Source organism: Cimex lectularius, unplaced genomic scaffold, assembly GCF_000648675.2.
Source record: "Cimex lectularius strain Harlan isolate CLEC.00 unplaced genomic scaffold, Clec_2.1 scaffold340, whole genome shotgun sequence".
NCBI classification, from domain to species: Eukaryota; Metazoa; Arthropoda; class Insecta; order Hemiptera; family Cimicidae; genus Cimex; species Cimex lectularius.
Genome location: NW_019392867.1, coordinates 282960 through 304684, shown reverse-complemented (window position 1 = coordinate 304684; position 21725 = coordinate 282960). Strand labels below are relative to the sequence as shown.

Sequence of the window (21725 nt, the reverse complement as noted above, 5' to 3'; positions counted from 1 at the left end):
ACTGTGCCCAAAAGGCTTACATTATTGTAATATAATTATAAATATTTTATTTATTATTATTCCATTTGAATATAATTCAATAGTGTTTCTCAGTAACAATAAATGAAATAAAAATATTTCAAAATAACTTTTTTTAAATAAATATGTGATTTAATGAGTTGTCACATTCTCTGAAGCCTGGATTCCTTCTTTTCTCAGTCTTGCTAACATTGGGCGATAAATGTCTGGTGAGAAGGGCAATACCATCCCTTTCTCCTGTATTTCACCTAAAAAAAAAAAGATTAAGCACATAATATTCTAATTACTTATTAATTATAGCCGTTTACCATCTAAGACCATTTTTGCAGTAATAGCAGCTGGAAGACCAACAGTTCTTGCCATTGCAGTTGGTCCGTTTATTTGTCCATATTCGACAAGTGTTATACCTCTTAATTCTCGATTGCCATTAGGCCAGAGGATCCCTACATCATGTCTGAGAACCACTACATCTCTCTCACGCTCTCCTATAATTAAATTTTACAATGATAATAACATATAATGAGATATTTTTTTTAAATAACCTTTAAAATACCTAATGCTAATTTGCATACAAGATACTGGCAGAGAGTGTCCAATGGAGTTGTCAGCTTTGTGATGGGCACATCGTCAAGTAATCCCAAATTTTCAATTGAATTGGTTTTTTCTTCTCCTACTTTTTCAATGACTTTATTTTTAAGGTTTTCATAAAATACATCCAAGGTAGATAATCCAACAAGATTGCAAACGAATTCCCTCTGCAACAAAAAGTCCAGTTATCACTTCTTTAACATAAAGATTCAACCATTGTTGACTTTTACATATTCTTCAGCCAATTTCTGAACCCTGATATAAAAAAAAGTATAATCTAACATTGAAATAAGAAATAAAATAAGAAAGCCATTTTAAGCTCCAATTTTGAGTTAATTCATTAATCTGTTTTATTTTATCAAATAATTATGTTTTTAAAAAATATTCCAAAAAAAAGTGATATACCCAGGTTATTTCTGGTCCATTGGGATGAAGTGCAGGATGTGGGTTCACATCCATCAATCCTAATTTTTGTAAACCAACAATGGTGTTCACAAAACCTTAAACATTCAATCAATTATATAATAAAAAACTAAATAATAAGCAAAAATAATAATAAAAATTACCTCTAAACCTGAGAGTTCCTCTAAACACAGTATGCGCTTCTGCTGCAATGCCATATAGGTGGGCATAACGAATGCTATCCCTGTTCGGGAAGCCTTCTAAAGCAAATCCAGGCAAAAAGAAAAGATCTTTGGCATTTTCCATTAAGCTTCCGCCTGCTTCTATTTCAACTGTCTAAAAATTTATGTATCCAGTTTTTGTTTTTTTACTAGGCTTTAATCGAAATATACCTTCGAGTCTCTTAAATATTTTGCATTGGCAAGGGTGTTTAGCAGAACACCTCTTGGAGACCATGAAAATTTGTATCTGAAAGGATTGTCGGAACACTCTGGTGCAGGTAGCCCTCCACAGTAGCTGACAAATGACTCGACTTTACCTTTATTTGAAAGATATTTAAATATTGATCATTTGTTTATAATACAAGAGACCCAATACCTCCTGCTTGATGGACTTCATCAATGCATTCCATTGCAAGTAAATGGTCAATGCCAGGATCGAGGCCAACTTCATTTACAACTGTAATCCCAGCTTCTTTGGCCCTGAGCATGCAATGAAATTTTAAAAATCATAGTTTAAAAATATACACTAGGCAACTAACTTGTCATGAAGTGCCGCCATGTCTGGAGTAAGGTAGGAAGCTGTGACCATGTTTGTGTTTCTATTGATGCATACTTCAGCAACAATATGGTGAAGTTGGTACGGTAGAAGTGAAACGACAACATCCGCCGAACCTACAAGGGACGCAAGGTGATCAGGTCTTTCTTTGATGTCAATAAGAACAGGTTCGATTCTTCTCTTCCCTCTTGAAATGCTGTCTACTTCGTCTCGTACTGATGACCCTAAAATTCAACAAAAAAATGTTGTGTCCATCCATAATAAATGTACAAGAAGTAAATAATGGTGTAATTACCAAGCGTTATGTGAAGATTTGGATCTCTGTTTAAATACTCAACCAGTGGTGCGCAGACTCTTCCCGCACCGAGAACAAGAACTCTCTTCATATCAGCAGTTGCTTCACCTCCATCCTTGTGTTTTGATTTCCTGTAATTTAATAAAAGCTTCATTGTAAATATCCTTGTTTTTAGGCTAAAATGAAATATATATTTACAAATTGAGAGATCTCAATTCTTGAATGTATTCATAATTAGGAGTGAGTTTCCCATTGCTGGCAATTATAGCCTAAAATGCAATATACATTGAATAGTAAATAAGTTATAGTTTTAAAAACATTTAAAAAAATGTTGGCACATTATAAACAGCAGGTGAGAAAGTGTGTTCCTCGAGTGGCTTTGTGGCGTCTGACTGCAAAATGTCAAGAGCGTAAGGAAGTACTAGATCACCAAAAAAATCCGTTGATTCCCTTGGCAACTGAGTAGGCATGTTGTCAATAGAACAGACGAGCACTCCTGGTCCTTTGAAACTGTAATAATCAAATTAAACATATTTTTATTAACATTTAAGATTAAAAAGTAATAAGTAAATTAAATATTAAAAATCACCTCTTTGTGTCTTTGTTGCTGTCAGCATCATATAAACAGAATGGGGTGTCAATTGTAGTGCATTCATTCATAAATTCAATTGAACCGCCTGGGTCAGCACTGATATCGCAGATCGCTAAGAGTCTGTGCGGCAACGCTGGTGCACCGTCTGAACAAGGGAGCCAGGGAGTGTTCGCAGGACGAAGGAGAGCTTTTGCATCTGGTAGGGTAAGAAGTTTGGGAGAGTCCACAGCCCAGTATATGCCGTTTATTACAACCGATGCATATGGAGCAATCTAGAACTTGCAGTGATTAAAATGCAATATTTAAAAATGTTATTTATAATATTAACCTTTTTACTGAATGTGGACACATATTTTGAAGGGTACTTGTCATATTCTTCATGATCGTAGCCTCCTCCGTCTTTCCTCTCCAAATGATGCCGCCTCCTTACCTCACATGCATATACTTTTGTGTTGACTGAAACAGCCTCTTTTAATTTACGTTGACAAGAATTTGGTATGCAAAACCTATCAACTTCATATTTAGAAACTATTCTTTTTCTTACCTCTACAAAGTAGAAATTTTACAATGTTTTAACTTGAAACTTGATTATTATATATAATATTATCATAACAATATATAATTATAAATAATATTAATACATACAATAATATGAAGTATGAAGTAGAACAAAATAAATAACAAAATGAATAATTAGGAACATAGACATCCTAAATTGTCTTGAGTTGTTCCTTCTAATAAAACTTCTCTGTTTTTAAAGCATATAAGTTCTACTATAAAATAAAAATCTGTTTTAGCAAATGGTTTTGTCCAGTAAAACAAACATAGCTTTAATTTAAAAAATAAACTTAATTGTGGTTATTTAAACAATAAACCAATAGAATGAATAACTGCAAACTTTAAAGTACTGTGAATCATCATATATCTCCTAAATTAATTCATAAAAAAATATTTAATAAACTGCTTGGTAGCATCGTTATTTTTCATACTTCTTTAAATATTTTAAAACTTATTGTTTAAAGTTATATTGCAATTTTTCTTTAGATTCTTGTTTATTATATAGTCCATCTCATTTATTCTTTTATGTTTATCAATTATTATTTATATTTAACTCACATTTAGTTTTATCTATGAGTTTGTATTAGAAACATGACTGTTTTGTGTGTTTTTTTCATTTATGTAAAAGGCTTAAGCTGTTAATTATTGTAGAAAAATAAACTGTATAAACTGAAAAAAATCATTATTTTCAGTTTGTACTATAGTATTTGATTACAATGCAGTGTCCCTTTTCTGCAAGTTTGAGCATGCACTTTTTTTTCTGAAGGATGCCATAATTGAATTTTTGAATTCATTAACACAAACCAACTATCAAAAACAATTTTTGTATTAAATGTTCCAAAATCTCTAAATCGATATGAATTTCGGATTATATGTGATTTTCGCGAAGTGAACAATTTATCTACAAGCGATGACAGGTTTTTTTAAAATTATATCTTATCTTATCCTGAGTGGATTCTAGCGTTTGAAGTACAATTTCAAACAAAAGGTGTCCCACAATTTTCAATATGATTAAATTTTAAACAATTGTACATTTGTTTTTTTTATAAAGTTTTCTTTAAGATAATAATATCTATAATTATGTTGATATAATTTTAATATAATATAATTTTGATATAATTTTAATCAACTTAATTAAGAGAAATCATGAATAAATACTTGAAGTAGTGAGGAAATTATCGTGAATTATGAATGTTAAATCAAATATTCTATTTTTCAAAAGTTGTTTTTTTATTATAATTACCTCCATGGTCTGCCACCTTTTGAAGCATGTCTGGTGGTACATATTCATGTGGAAGTTCTTGAAATACTTCCTGTGCCCCTTGTGAAACATTGCCCGAACTGAAAAACAATACATTAACACACTGTAACACAGGGATATTTTACTTTTAAATAACTTACCCTGTAAAGACAAATGTTAGAGGTCCTATTGATTTTGGCATCATTCCCAATGCTATTTCATAACCGGCATCCCTTATCGCTTGTCTTGCCATTGAAGAGTTTCGGTAATTGTGTGCCGGGCCTATGTGCTTTTTGTTTGTTAAAAAGATCAATCATTAATTAATTTTTAAAGTCACAATATGGTCAATTTTACCATGAAAGGTGTGTGATGTCCTAGTGCAAGCAACCTTAAGCCGAGGCCGTGCAGAATATTGACCATTCCTGCAACACCTGCATATTTTCCAAAAGCAACCACTCTTTGGCCTTGTTCATCGACTAATTTTTCATAATCGATTAATCTTATATTCTGTATAACATTTTTATAATTTAGTCAAATTTTTCTTTAAAAGAAAGTACGCCTTTTTAAAATTGAACTGTACCTTTTCTAAAATGGCATCAAGAAGAGGCATGTTTGATTCTTGGGCTTTTATTGTATGTGAGAACATGCAGTATGTTTTGTTTGGCAGTAGCAGATCAACAGGAACTTGTTTTACACCAAATATCACTGACGCTTCTGAAATGTCATCTTGAATGACAGCACCTGCACTTAAGTAAGCCTGAAAAATAAGGAAAATTTTAAAAACTGTTGTTAGTTAACTTTTGTTTTACTTACTTGAGTTGGATAAGCCCTCCTGTTTGATGGTTGGACTATAACTTTTACTCCAGCCCTTGTCAGCTTTCTCACATTGTCTGGAGCAAGTGATGCTCTTCTTTCCCATACTGATTGATCTTCTCTTCTCAGTGCAATAACTTTACCCCTCTAACAAAATATTAAATAGTTAATCATTTATAACTATTAACTAAAACAATGTAATTTTTAAATTTATTGTAAAATTGTAACTTTCAACAAAATATTCCTCTAAAAATAAATCAAACTAATATTATGAACTATTTACAAATATACAAAACAAGTACTCACAACTCTTTCAATTTATATTATTTTACTTATTAAACTTAAAAAAAGATCTAATTAAACTTAATTAAAATAAATTCAAATCTTCTAATTAGTAATTTTGAAGTAATCAAGATCAAATTATTTTATATGCAAATGTTGAATTCCTAGTTGATTAAACAATCAATTTAAATTGTAAATATTAAATTATAAATATCACTTACAAATTTATTCGTTCCTCCCCAAAATTTTCCAACATTCATGGCTGCCAAAGAGGAAAAGACTTGTGAATTTTAACAACAAAAACCAAACAATTTTGATAGTGTTTTAACCTCTTTTGGTTTCTCAGTAAAACGCTATTTTATTAATCTCACTGATGAATTAGAAGTAATTGACCCAAGATAAATGACCCTGGAGATAAAGGAAATTTTAATTTTTCTTTACGGTTGTTATCAGTCAATTTTTCTCTTAAAATTAGTCAAGTAGGTTCCGTTTTTTTATTTCTGTAATCTTATTTTTTGCAATGATCTTGTTCTCAAGAACCAAACTCGTTTGATTGTTGATAATTTAATACAAAATATTTTATAAACTTCTAAATCAATATCAACAAAATCCATATCTTGCAATATCTACATTCAGTTTTCCTTGCTATGTAATTTGTTTTAGATAGTTATTTAAATTGTTTAAAATTATTAATAGCCCGTATCAACACATTATGAAAAGAACTGAAAATAATCTTATTTTTTCTTAGTGACACAGTTGAGAACGTTTGAATATGTGATTATTACGATAAGATGTGAATATTTAAAACCTCAAAAAATTAAAATTTATATTTTGAACTTTGAACATTCGAATTAAGGTTTTATTATAATTATATAAAATAAAGATAATCTGGTTATCATAATTGCAAGCATAAGCAATATTTTTAAAATAAATGTATGATTTGCATTAGAGGAATAGTTTAACTTTTTTTTAATTAAACTTGTAACAAATTTAATAATATTTTAAATATAAGAAAATAATATACATTCTGAGTATGAGTTTATTATTCATAAGTGTACTCATGTAAAAAAAAATATATAAATATTTATTGTATTGCCATCGGTTGAGTGTTCATGATTCATAGGCTAACTCAGGGACAGACATCAATAGCCTATATCTATTACGAAAAGCAACCAGGGGAGCTTCAGGCAGACTGGGTTCTGCGGATGCTATTGACGCCATGACCAGGTAAAATACCTGGTGAAGCAGACTGGAGGAAAGGCATCTCAGTTAATGCCAATTATATCTCCGCTTAAAAGTCTCCAAAATCGAGTACGAGTCAGAAGCTGGTATTTATAGAAATAAACCAAGGACTAGAATTCATATAAGCCTTGGGCAATATGTCACTATCGTTCAAGTGAAGATTGTGGCTATTGAACACTGTGCCAAGCAGATAAAAGGCTAGGTATTCTAACAGAAGAATAGCCATCTACTTGGATATCCAGACAACACTGAGGTTAATTAGCACAGTAATAAAGCCCAGATTCATTTGCAATTGCATTAAGGCCTTGTCAGACATTGGAGATGACAACAAAATTATTCTTGTCTGGGTACTATGGAAGGGGGGGGGCAACAACAGGCCAATAAATTGACTAGGGAAAGTCTGAAGAAGACACCTATTGACCGTGAATCCTTTTGTGGTATACCAAACTACCATGTGAATCAGTTAGATAATGGATTAAAAGTCTTTCATTAAATGGGAATGTGACCCAAAACATAGACATGTGAAACAGTTCATCAAAGTTCCTTTGCAGAAACTAACAGCAGAACTGTACCTTTTCTGAAATGGCATCAAGAAGAGGCATGTTTGATTCTTGGGCTTTTATTGTATGAGAGAGCATGCAATATGTTTTATTTAGCCGTAGCAGATCAACAGGAACTTGTTTATACCAAATATCACTGATGCTTCTGAAATGTCATCTTGAATGATAGCAATAAATTGACCTAGGAAAGTCCAAAGAAGACACCTTTGATCCTGAATTCTTAATTACTACCTTGAATTACTAAATCTAAGACATGTTAAGACTACAATTATAGAAGGACTGCTAAATGAACAATGCAAACTTCAGAGGTATATGTATAGACTCAAAATGACAGATATTGTCAGAAGAAGAGATTGCGGGGCATGTCCTCTGTTGAAGTGAAGGCTTATGTAGACTGAGCTTCCTACTTCTGGGAGAGGATAAACCTGGGCCTTAAGTATACACATGGCCATGAATAAGTTTTGGATTATGGTAAAAAGCCTTAAGCTGAGGCCATAAGCCTATCAGCCGTCTCAACTACACACTCTAATAAATACATTCACTCTCAATAACCCAAAGCGAGATATCTACCAAGTACTATATACTATAATAAAAGCCCTATTTTCTAAAATAAATTGGAACATGGCACCCAAAGATCCACTACTCTCATATTGCATTCCGACTAGCTGTCTTTAATAGCCAAGGAAAGGCCCAAAAACAATTGTCAGTAAACCTCGCATATGTTATTCTTTGTCAGGTATGATCTGTTCAGATCCTCTGAAGGCCACCTATCAACCGAACTCTTGATACACGAGAGCCTACCAATCAAGCCTACCGAAGTTTTTCTTTCCTTTTAATCAGCTATTAATCACATTTTTAGCATAAGAGGGCCAGGAGAAAGTTGACATCCCAGCCTTAGCAGCCTCGTCTGCCTTTTTGTCACCCTCCAGACCCATGATTGGGGATGATGAATGCAATTAATTGTTGCAGAAATGGGATGTATTGGTTTCTTTATAATCTGTATAAATTATTGTAATAGTTACATATAAGATAGGAAAATCATCAATTTGTCCTCTACCAAGCTAACAAATTTAGTTAATAAATGACAAGTTACTTACATAAATTCACTTGTTTATGAGATATTCTTATTCAAGATATCAATGTATTGTTTTATTTATTTATTTTATTATTTTTTTTTGTAGTGCCCATTTTGTGGAACTCCATAACAGGTTGATGGGTAGAGAATAAATTGTCAATAGGCATGGATGGCATGCACAATGCCTATAGTGGAAAAGACAATTTATTTACCAACTTATTTTATATGTATTTTAAAATATTAAAGTTGGAATAATTCTAACATTTTATATACATTATTTCATTTTTGTTGTCTGTTGATTGATGGTCGTTGGCAGTTTAAAATTTATTTTTATTATTTATGATTTTTGAAAAAATATTGAGGCCCCCCCCATAATTTTTGCTACGTTTTAATATATTTCATGGATTTAGTACAACGCTAGATTTTAAATATTTTAATAAAAGATAATTAATGAAATTTTTTGAAATGTAGGATTTTTGTTATTGTTTTTGTTTTTACAGCGTTTGTTATGAACGAGATAAATGTTGTTCAGACTGATTGTGTTCGTTATTTTTGTTCGTGTTTCCCGCTTTCGTTTCGTTTCTTTTTTTGTGATTCTCTTTTTGTTAACCGTTTTGAGAAGGGAGACGCGACTGGCTTGTTTAACCTTAATAAAACCCGTGCTTAAATTTCTTTTTCCGCTGGGTCTCATTTTTAACATATCGTTGAGTTTTTAAAATAGTGACCGATCCTCGAATAACCCGTCGGGACGAGAATGAATCGTAAGTCGTAAAGCCGTAACCTTCGGCCAGGTTGTAGAACCGCGACCGCGTGACCACTCCTAACTCAGTTTCCAACTAAGCGCATAATAACAAAGTTCGTCACTCGTCAAATCGCCATCGGTCGCAATGGCATCCGTAGACGTAGAGAGTCTCTCCGACCAGGAAATACGGCATAAGTTCAAGGAGCTGGGCGTCGCAGTGGGCCCGGTGACTCAAACGACAAGAAAAACCCTATTGAAAAAGTTGAAGACACTTTTAGAGAGCGAGGCCTCTTTCACGGACGAGCCGTCGGTCGCTGAAGAGCCGACGAGGAGTCGGAGAAAAACTTTGCCGCCTTCGAGGTCCCCGGGGCGATCGCCGTCGCGCAAATCTCCTTCGCGCGCCTCCATCGCCGCCCCTATGGCCAACTCGACGATTGCCGAACCGTTTCCGGCCGCCGTCAACCGCACGCCCTCGCCGCCTCCGCCTCGGCCCAGCAGGGCCGAAGTCCGTTCCAACGTCCCTGAAGTCGAGTCGTACTTCAACAAAATTAGGCAGAGGCCTTTGTTCGCCGATAGGGAGATCGCGGATTTGCGCCCCTCGGTCAACATGCAGTCGACCGACTTCCTGAGCGATTACAGGTCGCCGACGACGAGTCTCTTCTCACCGTCTCTCTTCTCTTCTTCCGCGAGGACGGCCGACCTCTCTCCGCCCGCGTCCTCGAACCAGCCTTTCACATCGGATTTCATGAAGCGGCTATCCGCTGGCAGAGTATCTCGTAAGCTCAATTATTTATTTTATTTCAGTTATCGTATAAAAATATTCATAAACTTTAATTACTGAAGTAGTTTCACACTGTAGTAAATTGTTTCTTTTTTGTTTTGGGGTGATCACTGTGTATCATGATCATCCATCACAGCTTCAATCTGTCAAGCTGGGTTTCCACCGCTGTACTTTGCGCAAGGATGTTTCAGCGCGAGCCGAACGGCTGTCGGATTTTTAATGCGCATCAAAATGTTTCATGTTGTTTGTTTTTCTCCGTGTAAACGCACTTGTCTCGAGTATGAGAATGAACCAGGAGGAATGGAACGTATCACAGCTACCGATTTTTTGATGCTTAAAACTCAACACAACTCTGTTCCTCTTGATAATTTGAATTATTTTTGAGGTCTATTGTGTTTTAAATTATTGATTGTCAACAGTATCCCTATACTCTGTTTCGACAATTTGTTAAACAGTTTCATAAAACGATTTAACTAGTTGGATCAATTTTGAAAGTCCCATAGACTTTAAAACAATTTAATCCCCAGTAATATATTAGGGATGCTAGCAATGCAGCTATTTGGATGATTACTCTTTTTCTATTAAGAGATGATTTAAAGTCTGAATGTGGGGGCATTGGTGGCCATAACGGTTTAGGCGTTGGCACAGCACTCATCACTGTAAGGTAAAGGTCCTGGGTTCGACTTCAGCGGCCCTGCATTCGAACCCGACATACGTACAAAGGGCTTCTTTTCAAAAACATCAACACCCCAAGGGTTCAAATAACCTCGTAGTTGAAATACCCTCATTTTAAAAAAAAGTTAATGCTTCATTTAGGGAAACTCAAGTGATTTCCCAATTTCATAGTTTTTGTCACTTCTGTTTCTCCTTTTTTTCAGACATCTTATAAGAAGTGATATAATATATATTATAATGTTAGATTAATACACCACAAGAAAAATTTATTGAATGGGTTAGAGTTAAAATAAAACAGCAATAACAAACTATATTGTATCTACAATGGTAAGGGTTAAACAAAATCCAGTGTGTAATGAGTTCAGTGGGAAAGACTTAAAAATTCATAAAATAATATAATTATTTTAGGATATCACAATTTAATTTATTGAGATGTTACCATTGAATGAACCGTCAGTTGACTGAATGAACTAATTATATTTTCCCTAACATGCCACTAGCACAATTGAATGATCATAATTTTAAACATTATATACACTAATGTCAATTTATCAAGATCTATTGTAATATTTAGTTATTTTTACAGAACGATCTGAACCACAGCTTTCGCCATTAAGCTCTGTATCCAAGTTGGACATCAAAGAGAGCGACGATGAAGATTCAGGCCCTACGCCTGTATACACCAAATTCAGTCAGGGGTAATTTATCAAATTTTCCTATTTAATATTTTGTTTGAAATGATTTTTATGTGTTTGTTTTATCAGGTCTTTCAAAGGTTTTGATATTACGCATAGCAAAGGAAGTGCAAGAGTGCTATCAAACGATGGGTGGTTCTCACTCGACTCTCCTATATCGGCCATGCTGTTGTTTATATTCCTTGCCTTTTTCACTTTTATTGGTTTTACTTATGTCAACATGCATTTTACAGACACGAGTCTTGCTCTCAACACAGGTACTTAATTAAATGTCTTTTAAAAAAATCTTACATTAATTTATTATTAAAATTAAGTAAAAAATATTGTAATCATTATCACTTTAATTAATTTAAATTGAATTATTGTATTCTTGATATATTTTTCAGATTTACATTTCCCTCCTTGTCTAAAAGTAGGAAATGCTAATCCTGGGGTAAGTTTTTTAATTTGCCAATAAATGTCAAAACAGATTATTTATTTAATTTTTGTCCAATAGGAAAATTGCATTTATGAAAAGGACAGAGATATGACGCGCAGTTTGTTGGGGATTGTTTACAAAGAAATAAGTGAAAAGTTAGCGAGTATGCCCTGCACTTCATCACAAGGACCAATTTCATTTACAGATGAAAACATCATACAGATGATATTAGACAAGGACAAAACTCTGGTGAGGGGGCAATTCCATATTTAACTTTATTGCCTTGCAATTTTTTTTATGATAAAAACTTTTTTTTTTCTTTTTTTTTTTTTTTTTCAGAATGTGCACTTAGTTGAACCAAATATTAAAAACTTAAAAGTCCTTGTTGACCACAATCCCAGATTTAAGATAAAAGCCACATTCGACGGTTTTTTACTTGAACAACCACCGGTGACATATTACTGTATGATCGTTGGCAGCTTGCTTAAGGCGGTCAACTATACCTTGAAGTTTCTTTTTGGTAATTTTCTTATAACATTTAGCTTACATGAAGTTTTCAATTTAATATTAAAAAATTGGATAATTTTAGTAACTGCTATTGGATTCATCATTTACAAGATGATAAAATGGTGGATGAAAAGGGAAGCAAGGCACAAGGATGAAGTATACAAACTCGTTAGTAACATTGTCGATTTGGTTAGCTCCAAGTGTCAAAGCCCTGAAGGTTATGTGGCGATAGACCATATTCGGGACCAGTTAATAGCCCCTCAAGACCGTGCACGTATGTTATAAACGTATACACGTTTAATTTTGTATAATGATTTTGTTTGCTCTTTCCAGGGAAAGCTAAATTATGGAAAGATGCTCTGACACTGCTTGATACTGATTCAAGAATTCGACGCGAAGTGCAGGAGGTGGAGGGGGAGGAGTTTATGGTTTGGCGGTGGCTTGCTTCAACATCATTGAGCCCAAAGTGAGACATTTTTTATTACTTAAAACAACTTTAAAATGTAATTTTATTTATTCAAACGAAGATTGGTTAAAAGACCTTGCAGTGCATTGTTTGACGCATTTATGTGGTTTATTGCCATCCGCACTTGCAGTTGAGGACTGAAGTACAGAGTATCATGATTATACTACGTATGCTACTCTGACTTGAGGTCATTTTTTTCCTAGTATTGTAAAATGGTGTCGTTATTTGGTTTAACTTTGAATGCCATATTCTTCCTGCTTCCAATATTAATTCTGGAGTTCTCGTTACTGTCAAAACTGCTTGTATTGGCTGATGAAATTGATGTTGAGTTATTAATACAAGAAATAGAAAAATTACCCTCTAAAATGTTGACGGTTAAAGATGAAAATTTTATTTGTAAATGTACTCTTTGTATACAACATATGTGTACTGGTGGTATTTGAAGCATTTCAGTTCAGTTGCTATTTGCCCTCAACGGCACCAGCTGGCAAAAACCTCATCTGTGTATTGGGCCTTAGGTTAATGGCTGTACTTTTGAATTATTATTATTTTTATTTTTTTTTAAGCATCTTAAGCCTCCATCCAAATAAATATTGCTTCATAATAGTTATAATACAAATTATTTTTCCCACGGTTTTAAGGCATTTCTGGTAGATTTTTACTGAGTGAGCTTGTTTTAAGTGAAAGACCTTTATTTGGTTAGAATGACAGGCTTCTGTTTTATGGATCATTCTTTGGGGACCGCGGTAGCCGAGTGGTTAGCATGAGAGACTCTCACGCCGCGGTCGTGGGTTCGATTCCCACTGTCACCTCTGGCCCTTTTTTCACGATAACCCCCCCCCCCAATGTGAACACACATATAAGAATTTGTCACCATGGCTAATATGCATAGATCATAACGCCAAAAAAAAAAAAAATCATTCTTTTATGAATTCCAATTTATTTATTGTACAAGCCAATTTGCAAAGGCTAAGGCCAAATGAACTTATTTTGTCTTCTTGTAAATAGTCTTAAAAAAAAGTTAGTTTTAATTATTTTTTTAAAATTGTAGTAAGAGAAAAATGTGGCAAGGACAGGCTTTTGACACAATGGAAGGCAGTGTCAACTCTCTGCCACACAGTCCAACAGCATGCCTCAAGATAAGACATATGTTTGATGCTGAACAGTAAGCGATATTTTTTAAATCTCTCTTTAATAAATTAAATTAATTTTTAAAAATTGATTTTGCAGAGAAGAGGGCGAAGATTGGGTGACAACTGTTGTAGATGCAATTTTAGAGAAATGCGGCAAGGCTAAGATACTTCACGTTGTTGTCGACCGCCAGTCACGCGATGGCTGTGTTTACATGAAATGTGCCAGCACTTTGGACGCAGGCATTGCATACCGCGCGCTTCATGGGTCCTGGTTTGATAGTAAGTATCTTAATGACAAAAGTCTGCGACTGGGCAGATCACAGTGCTTTTAAAAGTTGTGGATATATAAGTAATACCGTCATGTAGATCCATTCTGCGACTATTTAAAAATAACTTATAAACCCCCTCATTTCGATTAACGCCGTGCCATGCTTATGCTATAATAAATTAATAATAATGCTTATGCAGAATATTATAAATTAAAAAAATAAAAAAAATGCCGAGAATGAACAATACGAGGGACAAACCAAAAGCATTTCAGATCATGTCTCTTTGACAATTGAAAAGAAAGAAGCAAAAGAAAAACTATTTCGAACCAGCTTGGCCAAATTGACCAGTGCTGATGACTGCAATCTCACGTCATCAATTGATTCCAATGGATGTAGATGATCCAGATGAGTCAGAAAATATAAATATTTCATATACAAAAAGCAGTTATGGGATAACACGGGTCAATGTCGACAAGTTAGCAGCATTTTGAAAAAGATTTCCTCAATAATGAATTTCGTATAGCTTGTGATGTTTGCAATAAGATTTGGTTTCTACAAAATTTTCATTTACCAAAGAATAAACATTTACCAGTATTGAGACAAGATGGAGTGTACGCAATGACATTCAACTACATGTCGCCATACATAAAAGTTTGGATTCACACAAAATACTGTCAATGTGAAAAAAAGCTTTTCATAGAATTCACTAGAACAGCTTTAGTATTCTTCACTTCTAAACTCCAATTTATTTTTTTTAAATAAATTCGGCAATAGCCTAATATTCTTTTTTTACTTTTAAACACAAGTTTTTAGTTACAAACTTATCAATTATCCATTCTTTGTATTTATTATATGTATATAGTAATTCAAGATTGATTAGTATTTTTTTCTTTCTTTGCAGGTAACTTAGTAACTGTCAAGTACTTAAGGGAAAGAAGATATTTGGAAAGGTTCCCCGATTCGGCAAAATGCACTCAACCGCTGCGTCCATCCAACGATAACAAACGATCCCTTCAGTAAGCTGAATGCTGTCATCATTGTTTAATTTCCTATGCTGGAAAGAACTGTTCACACCGTATGGCTAGAAAGCATTTTTCCCTCTATTTATCTTTTACTTTAATTTTCATTTTTTATTTTATTTTTTGTATTTTGTCTTAATTAATAACTCATATTTTCTTGTAGTTTTGTGCTTTGATAACAGTCACAAGGTTGATTTTGTTCGTAACAAAACAGTGAAATGTACTAAAATATTTCATAGTCTAGTCTTATTTTGGTCCCCAGTGAATTTTTTCTCTGAGGTCAAGGGACAGCTGTCATCTTAATATAATTATCCTAGTTAATAAGTTTGATTATTCATTATAAATAATTACTAATAAATTTAAAAGTTAAGTCATAAATACCCTTTTGTTAACTCTATAAGCCATTATTTTGTTTTAGCTTTGTAAGTGTTATTTAATTATTCCATTTTTAATATGTGTAATTTTAATAAAGACTTCTGCCTTATAAATAAATATTCTTACAATTTGAAAATCCTTCCATAGTTGATCAATTCGATTGCATGTAATGTTTTACATGAGATATACATATAAGAAACTTATTACAATTAGTAACAGTGTATACCATTAAATATATACATATGTAATATTTTATTAATCTTCTTGCCATTCTGTATGGTTTCTTTGTAATGAGATGAGACCCCTGGAAGAAAAGCAGGTAAAAAATTACTCAAAGAAACATGGTTGAATAAAATACAAGATTAAAACAAACAGTAGTAGTAGTAACTTTATTGCACACAAAAAAGTACAAAATGATTTCCTGAAAATCCACTGTATGGCTTGGATTAATCCATCAGCCAGATTTGAGATGCAATTTAACAGATAAATTAGGTTAAAACAACAAGAACAGTTAAAATAGACCTAAATAAAAGGTAAAAAGTATAAATGCTGGCAATGAAGGGGCATGCATGTGAACTAAAAGTAAGTTGGGCTCAGAAAGACCAGGCATGCTATGTTCAGGTTTAACTAATCAGCTAGTAACTTTTTTTGTAGTATTTGGATTGCACTCATAGGAAGTGAGAAAGAAATATCGTTCGACCATCCACATTATCCATATAAGTTCCCATCACGCTGTGTTCATTCAGTGATGCACTGGAACACTACAACTGACATCCTCACTACTCAAGTTGTAATCTAACAGCAAGACATACTAGAACTTCTCTTTGAGAGTCCAGAGACCGACCATGGCACCCTGCCCCGGAAGAGCACAGACTTGCAGCCTCGGCAATACTCAATACTGCTAACACAGTGTCCCATCATCACCTGATACATATACAGAAGTCTGTTCACATTCACTGCAGAGTAGTGGAAATTCTTCGGGGTGTGGTTAGATATTTCATTGAAGCTTAAATGAACAATATTAATTATTTCTTTTGTGTAATTAATATGATGGATTAATTTCCTTAAATAGGTAACATTTTAAAATTTATTTGTTAAAATTTTTAAATCAAAGGACGCATATTTGAGTCCAGTTGCAGATGTTTATTAATAATTGGACTTTTCTACCCCATACCAAATTCTGACATTTTATAGTGCTTTTTATTCCAGTAATTATTTTTCTTTAATTGTATTTGAAAGTTATTAAAAGGTTTCTTTTTTTTGCAATCGGTCATCATAGGTTTTTGCTTTGCTAATCTTTAATCTTGCTTGTTGATTTCTTCATTTAAATTGAACAATTCTTGTAGAGCACTTGCAGTTTCAGCGAAAAGACTGATGGACCACCAAGTCACTTTTCCCGGCCATGCCAATAGTTGTAGTTTAATTTATAGTCGTACTTTGTATGGAAACACATCAGGGAAGGAATGAACCCAATACACACAAAACAAAGAAATTTTTTGCCAGCTGCAATGGTTTTTTGATTTGAAAGTCAAAAGGAATTATGTAAATTTTAGACCTTAGGTGGCCCCATAGAAAAAAGTTTCTATGGAAGTTTAGACCTTAGGTGGCCCCCATAGAAAAAAGTTTCTATGGAAGTTTAGACCTTAGGTGGCCCCATAGAAAAAAGTTTCTATGGAAACTCACATCAGGGAAAAAAGTTAATAGGCGCTTCTCGCTTAGTCCTCACTGTTAGCTAGTAGTGACTTTCAATTAGAACAAATTTCACATTTAAGTTTATGGTGGATGTTGGTCTGAAAGTCAGTGAATACATGTTGAACCGGCATTCATTTTTATGTTACTCAAACGCACAATTTTCAGTGAGAAACTGATGAAAATTTCAAATTCCCACCAGATTTGAAGTTGTTAATCACTCGCATAATGGAAATTAAAAACAAAACTAAAACCACCATGAGATTTCTGTGTGTGGTCTGCAGTGGTAAATCTTTAATTTGGTCATTACTGATCATTTTGGTCTTTCACAGCAATCATGCCGAAACATGCTTGATAGACCAACCCAGTGAATACAGGATGACCAAAAATTCAAATTGCACTGAAATTCTGCTTTTCACAACTTTTTTCTGAATGGAGTAAATTAGCAGAGTGAAGAAAGTGAATGTTTTCCTCTTATTCCTGCCATCTTGATTCCTCTTGCAAAACGATCACCGCGGGATGCAGCGAGACCTACCTCAAGGCCCTGTTGGATTTTCTATGCGGATGCTATTTCAAACATGTGATAGCGTGTCACTACTAATGTCACTAAAAATGTCCAACTAATGCCCAATTGGGCTACTGTGTTGCAGCTTAAAGAAAGTCTTGAAATGCCTCATATTTCTTCAAGTTCATGCATAATAATTACTTTTTTTAAAGTTAGTGAAGTACTTAGTATTTTCATTTCCCATCTGTAGCTTATTATATTTAAGTACAGAATGACTTTGTTTGTTGGAATTAACATATAGTTAAAAAAAATGCACCCAAGCCCATTTAAGTAGGTAATGCCTTGTTTGTTCTATGGCTTATTGAAAAATGTATTACTGTATATGCTTTGTTTGATATCTTTTTCCTACACTAGTTCTGAAAAACCTGTTCTAAGATGCAATTGAAGAAAGGTGGAGATAACGGTCTGACGCTCTTATTAATCTTGTATTGTCAGAGATTCTCAACACGACACATCTACACAGAAAACAAACACTTTGAGCCCTGACGATGATTTCAATAAAGACCGAAGCATTGGCACCATAAAGAAAATGTTTTTCTAAACCTACGTCCAGACTGCATCTCACGATCTCCAAATAGTTATACAAGGAATTTCAAAGTTTTAAAATGTTCGATGTCATGTTTAATTATTTCATAAATCTTTAGACTTATATCACATAAGCTTAAACTATTTCCATGATTTACCAAAAATAAATAAACTTAATAGTATCATTTTCTTATAACAGGGTACTTAAAAAATAAATAAAAAATAATAATAAATCAGTAATTTCAGAACTTTTGTCAGTTAGAAAATAATTTATATATTCATAAATTCTTGACTCAAAAAATAAAGTTTCTCAATCTTTTTTTAAAATTAATATTATTTTTTACTTGTTTTATACTAAAAAGCGTGTTATCCTAACTTATGGAAAGCATGCTGTAATGAAAAAATAAATTATTGATATATTTATATGCTAATTTTTTATTATTCAATTTCAAATACTAAAAACTTATTATTATTATTATGTTTTGTATTTTTCATTATGACAAAAAAAAATTTTTTATCTTCTATGCGGTTTAATATTAGTTTTTCTGAAGAGGGAGTTGGCAAGGAGGTATTGAAGAAATACACCATTTTAATGAGATCTTTCAATTTTTCTATCAGCACACAAAAACAAATTCTTACAATGAGAAACAATTTACAGCAAGACATGCCTCATTTTTTTAAATATATATATTTATATATTACACTTAGTAGCCTTTAACATGGAACAATGTGTTAATAGAGTCCTAATATTTTTGTTAAATAAATCATTGTTGTTTCAATTTCAAATGAGCTCAATTACATACTTTTATAAGTGTAAGCAATTATTGCAGCTTTATAAAAAAATATGGGTCTTGTCATTTTACTCATAATTCAGTCTTTACAAAATTAAAAATTCAAATAAAAGAATACTCCTACTCTGCTTACAACTATAATTGTAATATATTATAACAAATTATTAAGTATAATTTCATTTATTTATTTATTTTTTACAAAAAGATTAAAGATCCACTTTTTCTGTGTATAATTGTTCATACTTATATTGAGTTACTAAAACAATGATTTCTGTAATTTCAAGGTGTTTTTACTGATGTATAATAAAGGTACTCTATTTACTGAAGTCAGTTTTGGAAATAAATAAAGCGAATCAAATTTTAAAATTCAATTCCAAAACTGCTTTTAATATAATCTTTATTTTAAAAAAAGAGGAAAAAACAAGTTTAATGACTTTGTTCAATAACTTATATTACATAAATTAACTTCCATGCAGAAAAAAAATCAAAAAATATTATTTAAATAAATAAAATTTAAAATTTATCAATAGAATAATTCTTTGTTGATACTTTAGTGCTAAAATAATTTCTATATAATATTAAAATTTAACTGTATATATATTTTTTTTCTTTTTTCTTTATTTATTTATTGTATGTACAGTATTAAACTTTAAATAACACTAAATTTTAAAAAAAGGATAACATTAAATTTGTGTAATGTTTTTGAAGCACAGGATCACATTGAGTTCAGTCCACTATAAGGGATGTTTAATTAAAATAAAATACAAATCTAATTACACATTGCCTTCCACTACATGTATGTGCAGAACTTACAATCTGACTACACATCCTATGTAACATTTAGTCTTTTTTTTAAATTTTAATGTTTCATAAAATCCAAACACTATAAAAAAAATTCTAATAAAAAATTAACTTAATGTTAAAATTTGAAAGGTTTTATATTTACAATTCAACTAAAACAAAAAAGATATATTTATAAATTCTAATGTGCCTTGCTTGGGACCTGTTTCCCATATGTTATACTCGAGGAGTTTGACAATCAATGAAAATTGCAAATGTGCTCGTACTTATTTGGCAATTTTCAAACACTGTTGTTAAAACTGAATGAGAATGCGTCCCCAGTGCTTGTGTTTAGCTCCCTGAAATAGTAATATAGCATAATTTTATTCAATTTTATTTAAAAATGTTCAAATTTAAAAATAAGAATCAACGACCAGAACATTCTGCTTGTGGGATATGACTAACGATGATCAAGACTGACTTTTCCTACTTTTCCTAGACAGTCTATATCAGGAAACAAAGTTATTTTTGAATAATGTAAATAAATACAATTTTAAATTATAGAAACTACATAGTAATTGCGTATTTAATCCAGTATGTGTAAATTAGTAACTGCTGTAAGAATTACATTAAAAACAACCTAAAAAAAAAAAAAAAAAAAAAAAAACTATTCTTGTGCTTAAAGCTCCCACTATATAAATTATAACACTACATAAAAGAGCATCTAGACTCGTGCCCAACATAAATATTGTACAAAAGGACCTGTTTACAAAATATACGCGTGATAGTGTACTGAAGACCTAAATGTTAGATCATTATTCCAAGGAATTTCAGCCTGTAATAGGAAGGGTATAACCACTTCAAGCCAGAGTATATATCATCACATGGAATTTCCTTGAGGAGTCAAAGATAAAGCGTACAAAACAATTCATTACACACTTAAGTCTATCATCTAGCTCCCTAGTGAGTCCCCCACACATCAGGGGGAGAATAAGAAAGGAGACTTGGAGTTTACAGGTACTAATGGGGCTGGCAGAAGGAACTGATGAAGGGTGAAAAATTAGTAGCGGAAAATCTAAGAAATATGAGTTTTCCAAGATAAGGTCTGATTAAGGACAATTCCAAGGTTCTTGACAGTGGGACAGAAAAAAAAGGTTGACTGTTAAAGAGATAAAGAGAAGTATTGGGGAAGGGAACAGGATCCAAATACAATATGAGTGTCCACTTTTGACGCTTCTTGACGAAACAGTGTGATTTTATGAGCAAAACCATATAATAAATTGTTAGTTAAATTTTATGAGCAAATTCATGTAATAAATTTTAGTTAAATTTTATGAGCAAAACCATGTAATAAATTGTTAGTTAAATTTTATGAGCAAAATCATGTAATAAATTGTTAGTTAAATTTTATGAGCAAAACCATGTAATAAATTGTTAGTTAAATTCATTCTATCAAAAAATGGTAATCCGATGTTTTGAACAATTTTCTGCCAAACCATTAAAATTATTTTTTTTAAAATAAAAACTAATGAATTTTTGATTTGGCTTAATTTGGTTTATATTAAAATAAGTATGTTGTAATTAATATAACAATAATACATATAGTTTGAAATAAAAATATGAGTGTCTGGTTCTTTTGTCTTTGTACTCGATGCTACTCAACTAAAATCTGGACAGTGGGGAACTTGGTTGCATCTCTTAGCATAAGTAGGGTAGTGTTGCGTGGCTTCGGGCAGAGGTGCACAGGGATAATACAATCTCATGGAAAATTGGATATTGGATTTGCATTGGGTGGCTTCGGTTCACACAGGGTAGCGTTGTATCGGGGTAAGTGTGTCCCTGCTTAAAGGGCA

The 21725-nt window shown here is 32.6% G+C and overlaps 3 protein-coding genes across 10 annotated transcripts in view; 1 reads left to right on the top strand and 2 right to left on the bottom strand.

Moving 5' to 3' along the window:
* Positions 1-41: 41 nt before the first annotated feature.
* On the bottom strand, positions 42-5970 carry LOC106664604 (alpha-aminoadipic semialdehyde synthase, mitochondrial). Of its 2 annotated transcripts, none has more exons than XM_014390490.2 (19): positions 5787-5970; positions 5284-5430; positions 5051-5227; positions 4825-4977; positions 4632-4759; positions 4474-4571; positions 3001-3140; positions 2670-2944; positions 2419-2590; positions 2279-2349; positions 2081-2211; positions 1769-2009; positions 1606-1709; positions 1401-1546; positions 1173-1344; positions 1012-1106; positions 572-773; positions 327-503; positions 42-266 (listed from the first exon to the last, which is right to left on the bottom strand). In XM_014390490.2, the coding sequence occupies exons 1-19, from the start codon at positions 5823-5825 to the stop codon at positions 151-153; spliced, it is 2784 nt and encodes a 927-aa protein (XP_014245976.1). In that variant the 5' UTR covers positions 5826-5970; the 3' UTR covers positions 42-150. The 2 variants fall into 2 exon arrangements, with proteins under 2 accessions (XP_014245976.1, XP_014245986.1); XM_014390500.2 differs by having other exon boundaries at positions 3001-3128.
* Positions 5971-8993: 3023 nt separating this feature from the next.
* Positions 8994-15445, top strand: LOC106674437 (inner nuclear membrane protein Man1). Its single transcript, XM_014407160.2, has 11 exons — positions 8994-9960; positions 11227-11338; positions 11405-11592; positions 11722-11768; positions 11832-12002; positions 12093-12273; positions 12343-12534; positions 12594-12726; positions 13778-13891; positions 13957-14138; positions 15030-15445. The coding sequence occupies exons 1-11, from the start codon at positions 9330-9332 to the stop codon at positions 15146-15148; spliced, it is 2070 nt and encodes a 689-aa protein (XP_014262646.1). The 5' UTR covers positions 8994-9329; the 3' UTR covers positions 15149-15445.
* LOC106674420 (lysine-specific demethylase 4B-like) overlaps positions 15316-21725 on the bottom strand; it is a 36719-nt gene continuing 30309 nt past the window's right edge. For 5 of the 7 annotated variants that reach the window (XM_024228870.1, XM_024228871.1, XM_014407144.2 and 2 more), the window contains one exon: positions 15316-15826. In XM_024228870.1, coding sequence (XP_024084638.1) covers positions 15732-15826 — 95 coding nt within the window. In that variant the 3' untranslated portion in view covers positions 15316-15731. Of the gene's footprint in view, positions 15827-19717; positions 20232-21725 lie in introns of those variants that run through there. The other 2 variants (XM_014407135.2, XM_014407149.2) reach the window with 1 other exon arrangement.